At 36.6% G+C, this 18,530-nt stretch overlaps 1 protein-coding gene across 1 annotated transcript in view; it reads right to left on the reverse strand.

Annotated features, from left to right (window-relative positions):
• Positions 1-263: 263 nt before the first annotated feature.
• The window catches only part of Slc25a36 (solute carrier family 25 member 36), a 33,192-nt gene continuing 14,925 nt past the window's right edge, over positions 264-18,530 (reverse strand). Inside the window, exons 4-7 of the mRNA XM_006975158.4 lie at positions 14,905-15,005; positions 7,407-7,473; positions 4,597-4,886; positions 264-3,944 (exon numbers count right to left, since the gene is read on the reverse strand). Of these exons, the coding sequence (XP_006975220.1) occupies positions 3,751-3,944; positions 4,597-4,886; positions 7,407-7,473; positions 14,905-15,005 (652 nt within the window). The 3' untranslated portion in view covers positions 264-3,750. The remainder of the gene's footprint in view (positions 3,945-4,596; positions 4,887-7,406; positions 7,474-14,904; positions 15,006-18,530) is intronic.

An 18,530-nucleotide genomic window follows, 5' to 3' on the forward strand; every position in this document is an offset into this window, starting at 1 on the left:
GATACATGAAAATCACTGGACTCAAACATCAACAGACTTGTAGGACCATACAAGAACAGGTATTCTTTACCAGGATATGAAGGAGTTATACTACCTGACCTTTTGATACCATTAGGTCTACAGGTAGGCAGTTCACTGTATGAATAGAAGAGCTTAATGCCTAACTCAGAGAGCAATGCAATCTGTTCTACACACAGTACAATGATTGTATCTTTACCATAACAAAGTATTAAGATATTTTAAAAACCACATTTTCAAAAGCATTTTAATTTTTTGAATTTTAATTCAAGTACAAGTCAGCTAGTTAACATAAATACAGAATAAATGCACATCATCTGCAGCCATGTACAAAAATGCAACAATAGCAACACTCATATGAAAGGGCAAAACTCATCAGCTCTTTTAAAGCTGACTAAACGATGAGTGATCAGTATAATTTAATTCACATCCACTGGGGTACATTCAAAAAGTTCAACATAACTGAGCAGAATTAGACTTTTTAGTTTCTAGAATGGGAATCATAAAAATCAAGGTACAATTAAGGAGAAACAAAGTTACGGTAGAGAAGGTATGTGAGGGGGCAGAAAGCATACTTCATTTCATATGGTAAAATTCTGTCCCATTTAAATCAGATCTATCTATCTTCTTAGGAATGTTAAAAGTCATGATCAATGAGGATAAAGGAGCTATGTATTAGCCCTACGGGGGTCCCTATAACACTAGCGGTTTGGACAGAAGAGCATGTAAACCGAGAGGTATGAACAAAGTCCTTAGAGAAAGGGGAGACTGATTCCTACCACTTAAGTTCTTCAGATTGAAACTACTATTTCGTGGTGACTTTCAAAAAAGCCACTTTAGTAAAAGAACATTTATTCTTTTGAACACCCCAAATTGTGCTCATCCTAACAAGGAGACGTCCAGGTTTAGGAGACAAAAGGCCGGGCTAAATGACCTAATGATGCTGCCATGGTTTCAGAATTACAAGCCAGCTTGAGCCCCCTCTGGTGAGTCCGGCTGGTTCTACAGTCACATAATGAAAACTGGGACAGATTTGGTGAGCCTGAAGGGGTGGGTCTGTAATGCCAGCACTTAGTAGGCAGAGGTCGGAGAATCCAGAGTTCAAGGTCATCTTGAACAAGAGACCCTATCACAAAATAAGCAAACAGAAAACAAAGACAGAAGTTTGGTGGTAAGTCATTCCCTGGAAGTTTAAAGCACTGTATGGTATCCCCACAGCTCAGCAACTCAACACCTGGAACAGCCACAGCTCAAGCCTCTGAGCCACAGCAGCAGCAGAGTTCCTGCTGTGTGAGGGTCTGCTTCTAGTAGCTATTGCTCCGCCTGACTAAGTCCAGTTTCCTGAGAAGACCGTAACAGAAGTATACAACAAGGTCCACACTAGCTCTAAGATCTTTTTAGAAGATTATCTAATTGGAAACTGTTTTTAAAAACCAATGCTCTGAGTATGCACAGCTTTTTAAACATTACAATTGATTTAAGAAAATCTTCAAAGAAACACTTTAAAGACAAACTATATGTAACACATATATATATGGTTTTTTTTTTTTTTAAATTATCTGTCATAAACTATGGAGACAGTACTCAGGGTAAAAACAAAACAGACCTCACTGCTCCTTTCCAAGGATTGCTTTCCAAGTTAGTACTAAGACTCTAACCACCCACTTTCCTGCAGAACACACACCAACACTTTAAAAGCTGGGCACAATGCACTAGAGGTTAATGTTACGTTTTTTGCAAAATACAGAATAATACATGTTCATCCTTGAAGGACACTTATTATGGATTTGCTCCAACTACACAAGCTGTTCCTTAGCTGCTGGTTTTCTTGCCACTCTTCACCATCTGAGATCTCTGTAACTCAGGAGAACCTGAGTTACACAACACAACTAAGAGTTATGGATCTTCACAGAGCAAATGGCACTGTATTAGGCAGTATCAATGGCACCTGAAGAGGCAATAATCGCTCTAGTCTGAGACCTTCTCTACAGATTTAAGTTAAACCCCCAGGTGAGGATTTATTTTTGGTATGTTCCATGTAATAAATGTCAAAGCTGCAGTAATTCCAAAGGTAACAATCTGAACTTGCCTTTGGTCTCCAAATAGATTGGAATATTATAAATTCCAATTGAGCACCTCAAAAACATCCAGTTATTGATTACAAAGAAGTCAAGGTGAGAAATTTAAGAGGGCATTAAACTTCATTTGTGACAGCAGAGAAAGCTTTCAATGGCATGTGGCTTTTTCCATAATATTGTGGCATTACACAGTACACAGCACACTTAAAATACTGTAAGATCTCCAAAACATATCTAAAAATCCAGAAAAATATTATGAATACTGTTTCTGCCTAATATATAACAATGTTAAAAAAATGAACATGAATCCTCTCCTAATTCTTACCCTCTTAAAAGGCCACAAAGTGCATTCATACAGTCATTCTGAATTGAGAAAGCCATTGCACAAAAATGTAAGGTTAAGGGACACTGATGAGTACCACAGTGGAGTTTAACTGTGGAAGTTTTATATACCAGTAGAGCAACATCCACTGGAAATCTACAGTATTCCAGCAAACACCTTCATAATGGCCATACAGAATACAATTAAGTGTTAAAAGGTGTCGCTGACTCAATAGCAAAATTTAAAACTATATCCTGTTAATGCACTGAACTAAAATTAGCCTGACTTTATGATAGAGCATTCAGGAAACTAGGACAGAGTAAAATTTGTCCAGTGCAGCACACTCAGTGACAGACTCTTGGCCAACTAAGATTCGCTGCATCGCACAGCTGAGGACCTCTTTCTGTAATATTTATATTGTCCTAAATATTAGTTATCACTTCAAGGAACCTATAGAGGGCAAAAGTGCAAAATTACCATTTTCTCTACCAACTAAGAATAATCTATACAGATGTAGAAATAATTTAAAGGTTAAAATTCTCAGTGTGTAAGTAAGTAGAAGAGACTCATTAACTTTTCTACTTTTAAAGTAAATAATAGGTGGGTATGAAAATGTGATAATCACATTATGGCTCTATTCATGCATTATGTAACTGGAGAAGGCTTGATGATATACTCTAAGTCACCGAGTCAGTATCCACTAGCTTATTTATAGTCCCAACATTAACCATGCATATTTGATGTTAATTTGAAGTTCACATTAATAATGTTAGCTGTAACCAAAACATTTTAATGATGAAAATACATATAGTATTTAGATAATATTTCACTGGCTGTCAAAACACACTGACTATTGATGACAAATAACTTAAAACATTGTACCAGGCAGGGCCCTATCAGGGAAATGGTATTTACAGTATCACAGATGTCAAGTTGGACATTTGTAATTGTCACTACTACCTTTGGATACATACTTAGAGATGACTTTGTTTAGAAGCCTGAAAGAATACTCATGGAATTAACACTATATTCTGAATGTCATAAATCAATAAAAAACCAAAACAAAACCAATGCTGGTAAACAATGGTAGAGAAAATGGCAATTTTGGAAAAGGAACGCTTTTCAAAGCATTCTCTTACAGGTGGCCCAGGGTTTCTTCCCTGAAAGACTAATGTAGTGTAGTATTTTACTTCCTACAACCAAACTTCCACTCAGCCATAGTAGTTGGATGTTTCCAAACTACTGTCTCCTGTCCACCGTGCTGGCTTCAAGATTCCATGGTCCACTGTCGTCTTTTGGTCTTCCTGCGCTGTAACATGGAAGCCCATGTTGTTATCCATTGAGTAGGTAGACCACCAATTCATAGGTGGCCATCATAATGGCTGTGTTTGGAATCTGTCTCACCAGATGAGTTGTTAGACCACGGTAAAGAGACCCATAACCTTCTTCTTGAACAATCAAAGACAGTGTCTGAAAAAAAGATCTGTATTTTGTTCCTTCTTCACGTAGTCTTGTTCTTACAACTTCTGTTTAGGGAAAAAAAACGAAAAATCATTTTACTGAAACATTACTCTTACCTTTCCACTCTCATCAACTGAACACATACCTGATCTGTTCAATGTATAGCTTACTGAACCAGTCAGACTACATAAACACCAAACTAATACGGCCCAGATCAGATAAAAGGGTGTATGTACAGCATGATGAATAAATAATATTCATAAATACAGGAAAGATGAATCTAGAAAATTTTTTGGCAGGCATGTTTAATGTGCCAACATAAAATAAAATTGCTTGGGTCCTTGCAATTTAAAGACTTTAAATTTGAGATCCATTTCTGAGGTACCTTTGGTCAAATTACTTAATTTTTACATTTCTTGTTTCCAATTTGAAAATGATGGCATACCTAACACTATTAAGAACAGTGGTTTTTTTTTTTTTTTTGATTTATTTATTTATTATGTATATAGCATATGACTGAAGGCCAGAAGAGGGCACCAGATCTCATTACAGGTGGTTGTGAGCCACCATGTGGTTGCTGGGAATTGAACTCAGGACCTCTGGAAGAGCAGTCAGTGCTCTTGACCTCTGAGCCATCTCTCCAGCCCAAGAACAGTGTTTTGTTAAATGTCATTCAAGTCATATTTGGCACTTTTATCCCCCCAGCTCCTCTCTTACCATGTGGATATGCTAGGGTTGTGGCACAGGTTTTTGAGGTGGCAGCAGCTAACATCATTCTCACAAAATCTGATGCTTCTTTCACAGACTCCTCATCACTTTCCATCATAGAAGCAGTCTTACATTCCAGTAGTTTTTGCTTTATACTTTCATAAATAACAAAATGGATAACTGTCTCTGATATGCCGGCATAGGAGGCAGACATGCCTCTATAAAATCCTCTTAGTCCATCTGTCTGATATACTTTACGAACACATTCAAATGCACCCATTCGCTTTTCCCCACGATTCCTGAAAGGAAAAAAGGGAAATGTTACTGACATTAAGTACTGGAAGATTTTTATCAAAGTTGACAATATATATATATATATATATTCTGTCACTCTACTAAACAATGGTCTTTTGTCAACTTATTAAGAATTTCATGGGCTGGAGAGATGGCTCAGAGGTTAAGAGCACTGACTGCTCTTCCAGCGGTCCTGAGTTCAATTCCCAGCAATCACATGGTGGCTCACAACCATCTATAATGAGATCTGGCGCCCTCTTCTGTATACATAATAAATAAATCTTAAAAAAAAAAAAAAAAAAGAATTTCAAAGTAAACATTTATTAGATTTCTTTTCTCCTAAATTTGTCCTATTAAAATGGATATTATGTAATTATCTTACCAAACACACAACACATTACACTGACTCTTCAGCCTCCCCGCTCCTCAGTGGGATTCCGGTGGTAGAACTCCATGTTCAAGTGTTGACTCAAGAAGACTCAAAGTATCAAAACCCCCAACTCCTTACACTGTGATCATTCCAGTTCTAGTGATGCTCAACTTCCTTTGCATTTAGTAACACACACACACACACACAAATGAGGGCTGGACATGGTGGTGCACACTTTCAGTTCCAACACTCTGGGAGGCAGAGGCTGGTAGATCTTTGTGAGTTTGAGGCCAGCCTCATTTACATAGTGAGTTCTAGGCCAGCCAGAGCTACATAATACAGACTCTGCTCTCAAAAAACAAAAACAAAACCCCCCAAAACCTAACCAAACAGCCCCCAACAAAATCAAAACAAAACAAATAAAAAACAACAACTGAGGGAGGTGTTCATTATGACACAGCCTCACTAAGCGAGGAGTATGACTGAGTTTCTTTCAGTTTCACCCAGGTCCACCTGAAGTTACCAGATAAACGGAAGCCTGACATCCTATGTGGTGTCCTTGGTAGTAACTTGATAAACGATGACTCAGTCCCTCAAGTTACAAGGTGCTTACTACTCAGTATCTTTCCCAGCACTATCTCCTTTAGTGCCACATAAGGGTACAGAATCTACTCTTTCATATGTACATAACCTTGTCAAAATATTTACTGGAATACATCATAGGAATGCTACCTCCTAGCACAGTGTCTTTTATACATAGGTCCTGGGATCTGAGCAATGGTCTTCACTTTAGACTAGCTACCATGTAACTTAATTAGCTGTTGGGAGGCCCTTACAACTCATACAGGTAGGTAGAGTAACACTTCTCCGCCTTGGTCAACCGATTAGCCTACAATAAAAAGCACATAAAACTCTAACATACATGCAGTTCTCTTCTTTAGTTTGTCTCATTATCAACTGTTATATAACTTTTTGCTTGTGATGGGAGATCCACACTTCAATATAAAGCAAAAGCAACAATAAATACTCAGCAGCTAGCCCTCCCAGCAGCGGAAAGTGCTATTCAGGATGCCAGGTAAGATGTTTCAACCAGATCTTACTCAGCTGTAGACCCTGTGGGCAACAACATTGATTGGCTAGGCAAGTTGAACCTACTGGTGCAATACCCAATCTGCTTTCTGACTGAATGTGAGGCTCTCTGCATAGGAAAGACTCACATCTGGTTCTGAAAACTGGTCAAGACTTCATGGCTAAGTGGGGAAGCAACTTGTGTTTTGCTAAGTGGACATAATATGCCTGTCAAATTGCCTTCTAAATAACTATGCTCATGTCCATAGAAGAATGCTGATGTCAGCTTCTTTTTGTAAAGGTGAGCAGTGACTACAAGACTGGTCAAAGTACCAAGAATAAATGACTGCTGAATGCTCAGCTATAAACGGGACATAACCCCCTCCAAGGCTCAGCAAACACTGTTGAAGGGGTGGAAAGAATGTAAGAGCCAGAGGAAAGGGAAAGGTGTGGCACACTGGTTTCCAGTTGTGATATGACTGTGGTATGGCAGTTGTAAATGACCTGCACAGGATCTCCACAAGACTCTCGGGGACGGGAAGGGGGCTCATGGGATGCTACTTTTCTCGGAAGATTTAGATGCAGATGAAGGTTGACAGGGAGAGAATTTCTTCAGCGGTGTAGCTATTTTAAGGGGTCTACCCTCTTGCAAATAAACTCTTACTCAGGGTTCCTGTAAATAATCCTAAAGAAATTCACAGTTGCATACACAAAAAAGACAAAAGCAGAAATGGTGCTAGTTGAGAAGGGGATCATGAGAAGGGGGCAGGAGAGTAATGGGGGTGGACATGATAGATATACATCATGTGCATGTGTGGAAATGTCATAATGCCATCCCATTTTTGTGTATAAATAGGATAAAATGAGGTAAGCAACCTGGCTGTGAGGCATTACTGACACAAATTTATATAAAAAATTAGTTAAATCTATGTTAGCTTATTTCATTTTCAAGAATAAATATACCTTAAGCTGGGTGTGGTGACTCACCTGTAAGCATAACACTTGGGAGGCTGAGGCAAGAAGAGGGCAGCCTCTGCTCCTCCTGCCTCCGAACCAAACTAAACCAGACAACCAAATAAAAACGTACCTTGAATCAAGCTGTAGCCGAGTCTTTATAAGCCAAATGGGGTTTGTTGCAGTGATTGCAGTAAAACCTAAACAAATATATTTAAATAAATGTCAGTACAAAGGAACCACACTGTTCACACTAAGGATCTTTACATTTTACATACATTATTCTACAGTAATGACAATGTCTACAAATGTTTAAATTATTAACCGAAGTAAGCTTTACACTTTGAAGACCTGTTCATCTACCTAACTTCTCAATTCTGCCCTTCCTAGAAGAGTCCTTCAGGAACAGTCTTATCTCACCTCAAGTGTTACCCTAACTTACATGAAAACAGGGTGCTCTCTACCCTGTAAACTGAGTCCACACAGAAATTTTGTGTATTCAAGAGCTAAAAAGCATGCATTCTAAAATAGCTGCCCGGGGGCGAGTCACATCACCCGTCACACTACATTCAAATGGAATCCTACACAAATGGCACTGCTTAGCAATATTTAGGTCTGTGGGCCAGAAAAGATTTGTTTGGCCTAGTTGTTTTTTTTTTTTTTTTTATTTAATAAGTAAGTATTAGCACAGAGGTAAGGTTTCTGTTAGGGTTAATAGGTGGGATCTACTTGTCATCCAATTAAGCAAATAAAAACTCTAAAGTGCAAAAAGTTACAAACTGGAATTTTCCTCTCACTTTTACAGACAGTGAAGAAAGTCAGTAGGGCAGGAGGCGGCAGCTCTCCTTTCCTAGCAGTCAGGTCTACCTAGTAACTACTGCTGCAGAGCAGTCCCCACAGTGGCTCAGTGTCAGACAGTAACTAGGATCTCAGGAGCAGTATGCTTCTGGGACCATGCATTTTTTTACTTGGTGTCTTCCTACTTTAAAAAAAATAGCATAGAAAATGCAATCTTAATGACAGGCATTTATAAAGATGTTTCATCTACACAAAACAGGGCATTTATTTCCCTTTTACATTTAAGATCAGTAATAGAAATTTCACAGAATTACATTTACTCAACTGGAAACTGACACAGAAATAAGGGACTTAGTTATTTCAATACTTTCTATCAAATATTATCAAGTCAAGCAGATTGTTTTTAAAGATATACTATACTCATCACACTTACTATGGACACAATTGCTGTGACGAATTTAATACTACTTTAAAAGCTATTAGACTCAATCATAAACTTTCCTTGGCTCTTGGAGCTGCTACATAAGTGAAATAATTTTACCAAACTGTTTACAAAGCCAAATTTGGTGTCACAGTGCTCTTTCCCTTCTGTAATATCAGATCATTAACTTACTCACATTTGACTTGTTTTATGCTCTAACACTGTAGAAATGGCCCCATGACACACAGAGGGGTGTCCCAATTAAACCTACTTAGCAAGATAAATGAAATCTGGTTTATTAACTTTTTAATAATTTTGTGACTAGTACATGGTTTCTGCTTTACTTAAGTGCTTTTAATACTACATACATAAAGAGGAATGAGACCAATCACTATGGCAGCATTAGCTGGTAGTAACATAATAAATGTGGAGCAGATCGCCAAGGAACATCTTTTTAATAAGGGGTTCTTCTCATGAATATATTCTTGGTGAAAGAAAAAACATGACTATCAGATTAGCTGAAATGTTTGTCTTACATGCTTAATCTGAGAATGAACTTACACTTATTTTCTTCCTTTGAACCCCATTTTTCTAAATGAGAAAGTTAAGCTCAACATATTAAAATTATGTATTATCAGACATCAATACAAATGAAAACACCAACTAAGCGACTCTTTGTTGCTGGGGACTGAAATCAGGGTCTCACAGCTGCTGGGCAAGTGATCCAACTACAAAGCCACATCCCTAAGCCCGATTCTTATTATAGTTAAACAAGAATTCTATCTCCTAAGCAGTTATAGTAGCTATGTGTCTACAGCAAGATTAAGAATTTCTAAGTGAAAGTTTCTAAGTGAAAAGATGGGGAGTAGCATAAATCCACAATTATTCATTATTCACAATAATTTTAATTATTTCTAGGAAAAACGTGACTTCTTATAAAACTTAAGAGGCATAAAGTGGAAATCCTTCTCTTAAGCTAAAAATATAGCTATCCAATTAAAATTTTTCATTTAACTTTTCCTTGAAAAGATTATCACCAATTTTAAGTTTAAAATAAAACTTTTAATTCAAGTTTCTGCCCTTAATCTCGTTCCAAGTCACAAAATCCCTCACTTTAAGATAGGAACAACACATATAAAAATATTTTAAAGTATTACTCAGAATACAAAACTTTTAAGACTCAAACGGTAACTTTAAAACATCTCTGTAAATAAACTACGTCAGAAAGCAAACAACTGGTATTTCTCACTTAACTAAAATGTATTTCCAGATACAATCTGTAAGAGGCTAAATTAAGATTTAGGTAAGTGAGAGAAGATTATACTTAACTCTTCTAGTAATTGGTACCAATTTTCAGGATAGACAACCAGCCAATCAGCAAACTACTACTGGCTTGGATAAAGAAGCTAGGCATTAGCTACAGGTTTTTAGCTGTTGGTCCTTAAAAAAAAAACTAACTGGTTCTTGAGTTTCACAGTATTACTTTCTCTTAACCAAAAAATAGTTTAAGTAGCAAATAGACATTATTAGACTAATTCAATCTGGAAAAATATAATCTTATCAACCCAAGAAATGAAACAAATGGAATAAAACAAAATTTTACTATTAGCAAAATTATGTGGTAAGGCAGTTTGTGGTTAGCCACAACTAAACATGTCTTCTTTCTACATTTACGACAAGCACATAGACATTGGGCCAGGTGATCCTGCAGTTTAGAAATTGCCTATCACTTTTTATTTTTCATTTTAGTTTTGTTACATTTTGATAAAAGGCTACTGTATTCAGAACACCCAATAAAACATTAAAATCAACTGAAGAGTATAGTGAAGAATCCACTTATAGATGGTAAGAATCTGTATTGTTCCAGAATCAGCTAAAGCAAAGTGCCAATACAGGCATTTAGTTAGTAGTGTCAGTGTTTTATTAGAAAACTTTAAATGTAAATTTAAGTTATGCATCAAATAAAACTCCACTTGATAATACGCCAATTAAAAACATAAACAAATCCCACCTATAGAAACTCGCTGAAAATGTTTAAGTGAGTGATATCTGCAGTATTTTATTTCAGCACATTTCAATTAAATTCTGAAAGTACAAAACATATACAACCTAAGAGAAAAGTATTAACTATTTTAAAATTTAAAACTACACTAAAACAGCTAAGACCTCATTCACTATGCCTGCACTTCTTAGAATGCAGACATCAGTTTTTTCAAAAAAGAGCAGTAATCAAGTCATTCAAATACCAATAGACTAGAGTGGAAAACACCTTATTAGAATTTTAAACGTTAGCTAAGCAAAGACAAGACAACCATTACTATGTAACAGTTGTAGGACAGCATATTACCAACTATAGCTCTCTCTAATATTAATATATACTGTTGTCATTCTGTGGAGGTCAAGACCATTATGGCCAAGCTGAAGACCCCAGGCTTACATGGTAACTGAAAAGTACCCCATGCTTCCTTCTAGAAGGATAACAAAGGGACCGGAGTTAAATCTTTATGAAATACTCAACAATGCACACAAATCCACGTCCCACCTTCTACTATTCCACAGCTACTATAAAATCCCAGGGTGTGTTTCTTATACTAGAGGCTGCAAGAGATGCTCAGATCAGTACTCACGAGGTTTAAGTTAGTCCATATTTCTACAGGAAGTGACCTGCGGATGGGGAGCATGAGATGACACGATCTCACTCTTTTCTCGGGAGAAATGTACAGTAAATGCCTAAAATAGACACAGGCTTTTCTGTATCATAACAACAAGCAGTGACCTCATCAGATACATGTGTACAAACTGAATCCCACTGGAAGGATTTAAGAAATAGTGACTGTGAGATCTTTTTTTTTTTTTTGAAAAATTTTAAGTTAGAAGAATATCAGAATGGGCTTTGTGTTTTATAATGAAAGCGTACAGAGTACTGACAATCCCACCATCTTCAGCAGATTCCGAGTCTAAATACTTACCTAAAAAGACGATCAATTTTGTCTTAAAGAAAAAATGCTAACCTTGTCAAAGGAGAATCTAATAAAAGTTCAGAAGGGATTCTATGTTCCATTTCCTGCTACTGTTATCTACCATGAAAAGAGTTGCAAACATTTTTATCTGTTCTTTAATAATCAGATTATCTAGCAATTTAAAAACCAACCAACCAAACAGAAATAAGAGCCCCAACAGAATATTAAAGTCTGGAACTTTGCGTAACTAATAAAGAACACAGTGCTACCAATAGTACCTGTCACCTTTTGACTCTAGCAGTAATACTGCACATCCATAGTTATGGAATAGTTTGGATTATTTTGTATTAATTCTTGTGTTCTACAAAACAGAAAACAGGAAAAATGTTCACAAATAAGCATACAAAGCAGCTGTCCAACCATGCATTTGGCTGAATACTGTAAGGAAAACTTTATATTTAAGAGTGAAAAAACACCTAACCTTATATTTAAATATGAAATTAAAATAACAGGAAAAAAAAACCCTTGAAAAAAATGTGTTCCTGAAAACAAAAAAAACCAAAAAATAATAATGATGTATTCTGTAAGCATATACTACTCACTAGATATATTGACAACACTAAATGATTATATTTATTGACACATTAGAAATTTCACACTAACCTATATGGATACACATAAAAATAAAAACAGAAATTCATTTCCTTTATACTTATGTCACATATAAATATATGTGTTTGTCAGGTAAACTTTTAAAAATTGAGAATTACTGTAAAAAAAGAAGTAACAATATATTTTGGCATGCTAACAGATGTCATGGTGTACTCAGAAGGCTACTCAAGATTATTTCAACCAGACAACCTCAATAGCCATAGTCAACAGTGTCAAGTCGTGTGTAAGTGGGAAAGGAGTAGGTAAAACACAAAGACAATCAGGATTACTTGGGTTAAATATCTTTGTAACTGGAAAATGTTCCAGTAAATGAAAACATTCAGTACGTTTTAGGTGTGGCCACTAATAACACTGTAAAAAATGACTCTTTAACTGCACTTGAACTAAGTTTAATGTTTAAATTATATGTTTTAGTCAATCTGGGTAACATGCAAAATGAAACTGAAGAGAGACTGTGTGTGCATACTGGTGTGGCAAAATCCCCAAGCAATATGGCTAACCGCCTCTTTTAATGCATTTTTGCTACGAAGGTGACAAGGTTAGCATTTTTTTGTAACAGTCAGTTAAAATCTTTTTCACATGACTTATCTTTAAGTACTTTGTACCTCTTCCATCATTCTTTGATGTCCAAAAATATGACCTTGAGGAAAACCCAGAGCAATCTGGTGCAGGTAAGAATAAAGGGGCCAAAAAGCTACCTTAATCAATCTGTCCTGGACCATTCTGTTTCACCAGCCATGCAGCTACACATAAAAACCTGCAAAGCTAGATGCCAGTGCTAACAAACAGTGCAAGGAAATGCCGAAGGCATACTTTTCAGGACAATGTAACTGCAAACAAATGAAAAAATATTTTCAAATTACACAGTAAGTGTACAGTATAATAATGTCTGACTAGGCATGCTTATTAATTTACCAAAATGGAAGGAATTCAAGTTGGAAAACAGTATTAATGAAGATATCATACATTTGAGAAAAGAATTTTTAAGAAGTTTTACTGAATTACTTTGCAATGTGCTACAAAAAATAATAACAAATTTTGTGAGATATCCTAATATAATAAGATGTTCTGGGAAGAATTTAGATACTTTGAACCTCTAAATGTGCAATACTGAATCCATAATAAACATTGTCAACTTTAAAATGACTGTTTATCTAGTTTCTTTTTCTTTTTCTGGGGTGTATGTGTTTGAGACAGGTTTCTCTGTATCTTTGGCTGTTCTGTAACTCACTCTCTTGACCAGACTGGCCTCGAACTCAGAGATTTGCTGTCTTTGTTTCTCAAATGCTGGGATTAAAGGTGTGAGCCACCACCGCCCGGCTTATCTAGTTTCTTGATTTCAATTTTTAAAAGTAATATTAACATTTCTTTTAGAGACAAATAATTCCCCCCAACACAAATGCTGATAATCTAGAAATATATTATTATTAACCTAATGTAATGTTTACGGGGTTTATAACTAATTGGTCCAATTTTCACCTATACTCAGTCAAACCTGTGAAAGGAAAACATCCATAACCAACATCTACAAATAGTACAATTAAAAAATTCTAGTTTGTTACTAGGTAAATACTATTACACTAAGAACTAATTCTCAAAACTCAATCTATCCAGTTCAATCCAGTAATTCCATGGATAAGGTCCCCCAAACTCCCAGGAATCAAGATCTCCAGACTGGAAAATCAGAGTATATACTATCTTGACTTTAAACACTGTCCCTTCCAGCTTCAAAATGTCAATCAGTCATCAATTGCAAATATAAAAAGTCTTGGAAACAATTTGTAAGTTATATGCTGGATTTATTATATAGCAAAGGCTATCAATCTTTCACAAATCAGTATTCCAAACTTACACTTAGTTAAATATGTGGTTCAAATTAAACTATTCTAAATAGAAAATGATTAGCAGCTTAAGGCACTTATCAAGCACGCAATGGGACGTTAATTTATTGATCAACAGCTGATACAAGCAGCTATAGTTTTCTTTACAAAGTTACAGAACAATTTGGAAATAGGTAGATTAAATAATTCTCAGAAAATCGGAAGAATTTTCTATTAAGAACTAAAATTCAAGGCTTTGTCTAACATGCATGGCAGCAAATGATTCTAGAACCAGACTGACAAACCATCTCTACACTTGGCTTTAGAAGGTAGTGCAAAGACCTGTGAGGGCTGTGCTGACTCAGAATCATTCTCACCATGACATTAAGTTCCTGGAAACATTTCTACTCAAGCATGTACACATAAGGCAGTGTCTAAAGTTCAGGTCTAGTATGTAGTCTAGATTATGAGGAATGATAAACATATTCTAAAGCATAAACAAATTATAGTAACTGGGTCATAATAAACATCACAAAAACTGCAGCATCTAAGCACAGAACACAATGAATACTTTACCAAGTACTGGCGGCACATTTCAGACAGAAGCATTTTAAAACATGCAGCAGGAAGGCACTAATGGAAACTGAGGAGGGCCAGAGGCAGCTCGATTCCAGTGGGATTATGGCTGGACTCTTAAAGCATGAGTGCATTTAATATTAGGTACTACACAGCCAAGTAAATATACTATCTTAGTTTGCCACTTAAACCCTTAATTACAAAGATATAACTGGTAAGAATTTATGTATAGCAAATGTTTTATTCAAGTGAACAAAAAATCATCATCTTTGTAGATTTTAATTATTAAAGAGCACACTAACCACCTTAATTTGATATAAAGTCATCATAAAATATTAACATCTCCAGGTTTCAGAAGAGTTTTTTACTATTAAATATTCATACCTGCCATTGCAGCTGAAATCATGTGTACTTGGGTAGAATCAGGATCAAAAACATCATTCAACTTTTCCTTGCAGTTTGAATAGGCAGCAAAGTATATTGCTCTAAAAATAAAATAATTAATAAAGCATAAATCTTCCTAATTTTAGAATGGAGAAATCTAATAAAGTCTGAGTCATATTCAATGTAGTATCAGGTTTACCCATTTTCTCCACAAAGCATGTTTTGTACATTAGAAAGCCAAACTCCAATGTATAGTTCCTAGCAACCATTCTCCTGGCTCCCAAGCTCTGCTCAATACTGACAACGTACAAAGCATCCTGATAACTGGAGACTCTGCACCAGTGAGGCTGTGGTGTCTGCTCTGTGCCAGTGTACTTAACCTCAGCTGGGTGAATAGAATTGTAGAGGTCTGATGCTGGACAGTTTTGAGATTCTGTGGTATATTCTACACTAGAAACATACAAAGAAAAGGTTCATATATTCTACTTTTTTAGTGCTGGAGATCCCACCCAAGCCTTTACCCTTTTATACCTCTTGCCCACAGTATTCTTAAGACAAAATAATTTTAACAAGTGTAATCAGGCCCATCAAGTCAGGTTAGGTTTTGCAATGTATGTAAATACTCCATTAAATGTGGAGTTCTTTTTAGCCTTTGAAGTACTGAATTATTGGCTTCCTGAATCAAATATTGCATTATTTCTCAATAATGCTGATTTACATATCAGTAACAAAATAGACTAGTAACTGATAATGGAGACAGTTTCATTATTCTGTCTTTTTCTCCTGATTGTATGAGTATTCTGCCTGCATGTAAGAAGTGTACCAGGTGCATGCAGAGCCCTTGGAGACCACAAGAGGGTGTCAGATCCTCTGGATTGGAGTTATAGATGACTGTGAGCCTCCATGAGAGTATTGGGAACTGAATTTAGGTCCTCTGCAAGAGCAGCAAATGCTCTTACCAAAAAAGAAAGCATCATCTCTTCAGCTTCCACTGTTGTATTTTTTTTTTTTTTTAAATTTAAGAAAAGTGTTTAAGAAAAAAAGGGGCCAGGCACGTGGCTTTCATGTGCAATCTCAGTAGTCAGCAAGCTAAGGCAAGAGGATCGTAAGTTCAAGGGCAACCTGAATTACTAAGTGAAAGGCTGTTTCAAAATTTGAAACAAAACATTCTATTTATGAGGAAAATAACAACAAAAACCTTCTGATACACAATTTTAAAACAACAACAAGAACAAAGCCCTTAGGATACACAATTCTAAAACATTAGGGAGAATAAACTCATTCCCATGAAGGAATCACAGAAGACATCTTAATGAGAAAATAGATATGGAATATACATATAGGAAATATAAATAAAAAATAAAAGATCAAATTATAATAAAGAGGGTGTAATTACACAAAAAATTAAATACAATGTCAAATAGCAAAAGAAACTTTTTAGTACATTTAGTAAGTATTAAAAAGATGGACAGTAGCCAGCATTCATAAATACGTGGCTTAGGAGCAATGAGTTCACTATATGAAAATAAAAACATGATGTGCCTCTTCAGAGGACAAATTAGCAATCTCTACTTTGCAATGCATGTAGTTCCCTTTATCCAGAAGTCCTATTTAAGTAGTCATCCTAAAATAATATATATCTTTGTGGTACTGTTGTGTATTACTGTAATCCCAGCATTCCAGATGCAAAAGCAGGATTTTGAGTTTGAGGCCAGCCTGGCTGTATATTACTACCTGTCCCAAAGAAACAAAAACAGCTGGGCGGTGGTGGCGCACGCCTTTAATCCCAGCACTCGGGAGGCAGAGCCAGGTGAATCTCTGTGAGTTCGAGGCCAGCCTGGACTACCAAGTGAGTCCCAGGAAAGGCGCAAAGCTACACAGAGAAACCCTGTCTCGAAAAACCAAAAAAAAAGAAAAAAAAGAAAGAAACAAAAACAAATATAAACTAATAAACTTCTTGAAGTACAAAAGGTAAATGTTTGAGAACATTCACAAAACCACCACTACAGTAGGAGCTGGTAGGTGGCCCAGATGTTAAGAGCACTTGCTGTTTTTCCATAGGTCCTGAATTTGGTTCCCAGCACCCCCACAAGGAGGATGTAAGTCCAGATCCAGGGAATCTAATCCCTCTTCTGGCCTCCACAGGCACCTGTATATAAACAGACACACATGTACACAAAAGGTAAAAATATTAAGACCATAGAGCTTCAAGACAAGTTACATTAAGTATTTTCTATGATTTGCTTATGTAAATAATATATGCACGTCTTTAAGCATATGACAGCCCAGGAAATTACTGGGACGAAGTACACTGCACTGTTTATTAAAGGTGGCTGAGGAAAAGAATGAATGTGTGTGGAAACACAACCAGTAAGGTGTAGTGGGTAGCCATTCCAGTTTTGATCTGCAAGTTCCAAGGGAGGCACCTGGAGACCCGAGATCTGGATGGGCCAGCGCTCTCTCTGTTCCTGGACCCTTGACGGCGGAGGTTGACCAAGCAGAGCTCCAGAGGACACTGCTGGACTGTGATATACCTTCCCCAGACCTCATGACCTACCTATCCCTTTATTTGTAAGTTACCCACTAACTAAATCTTCCTTTTAACTACGTGGAGTGGCCTTAATAATGTCACCAATAGTAAGGCAATATATTTAAGGTGGAAAGTGAACTTTTATGATACTTCCCCCCCTTTATCTTCATGATGATGTGATATACTGGATTTTCTTTTCTTTTGAAATTTTTATTTTAGGTACTTGAGAGATGGCTCACTGAGCGCATTTACCACTCTTTTAGAGAACCTCAGTTGGGTTCCCAGCACTCATGCTGGGTGGCACACAACTGCCTGTAACTGTAGCTCCAGAGGAACTGGTGCCCTCTTCTGGACTCTATGGATACCTGCACTCATGTGCACATACCAACACGTGCAATGCACACATACAATTTTCAAAAATCGTCACATCTGACTTTATTACTGTTGTGTGTCTGTGTGTATGCTCCTATGTGCATGTGGAGGTCAGAGAACAACTCTAGGAGTCCATTCTGTTTTTCCACTGTTAGTTCTGAGTGCTGAACTCTAGTCATCAGGCTTGCATGCAAGTTCTTTCCTTTATGCACTGAGTCATCTCACTACCACCACCTATGCTGTTTCCCAGCCCCCCTATTAATTAAATTAAGCCCTGGTTTTGAATGCAAGATAATGCTGCTCAGCCTCCCAATTACAGGTGTAGGCAAACAAGCTCAGCTCTGAATAATTTCTTAAAAATGAAAGATGTGAAATCCAGTAAGTAACAAGATGTGGTTTAAAGTACAGAACTAGGTGTCCATATACATTCTAAATATGAACTTTTTTGTATAGGATTCTACCACAGAAGAACCCAGTTGCAGGGGATCTGATTCCTTCTTCTGACTAGGTACACATGGTATACAGACATGCATGCAGGAAGAACATTCATACAGAATAAACATATTTTTAAAAATACTTAGGTATAGCCAGGTGAACCTCTAGAATTCTAGTACATGTAAATGAGGCTAACCAGGGCTACCCAGTAAGACTGTCTCAAAACGAAAGCATGCACTCCCCTCACCCACCATACACCATACCGTTTATGTTCTTTAAAGACTTTTTT

Source organism: Peromyscus maniculatus, chromosome 7 (genome assembly GCF_049852395.1).
Source record: "Peromyscus maniculatus bairdii isolate BWxNUB_F1_BW_parent chromosome 7, HU_Pman_BW_mat_3.1, whole genome shotgun sequence".
NCBI classification, from domain to species: Eukaryota; Metazoa; Chordata; class Mammalia; order Rodentia; family Cricetidae; genus Peromyscus; species Peromyscus maniculatus.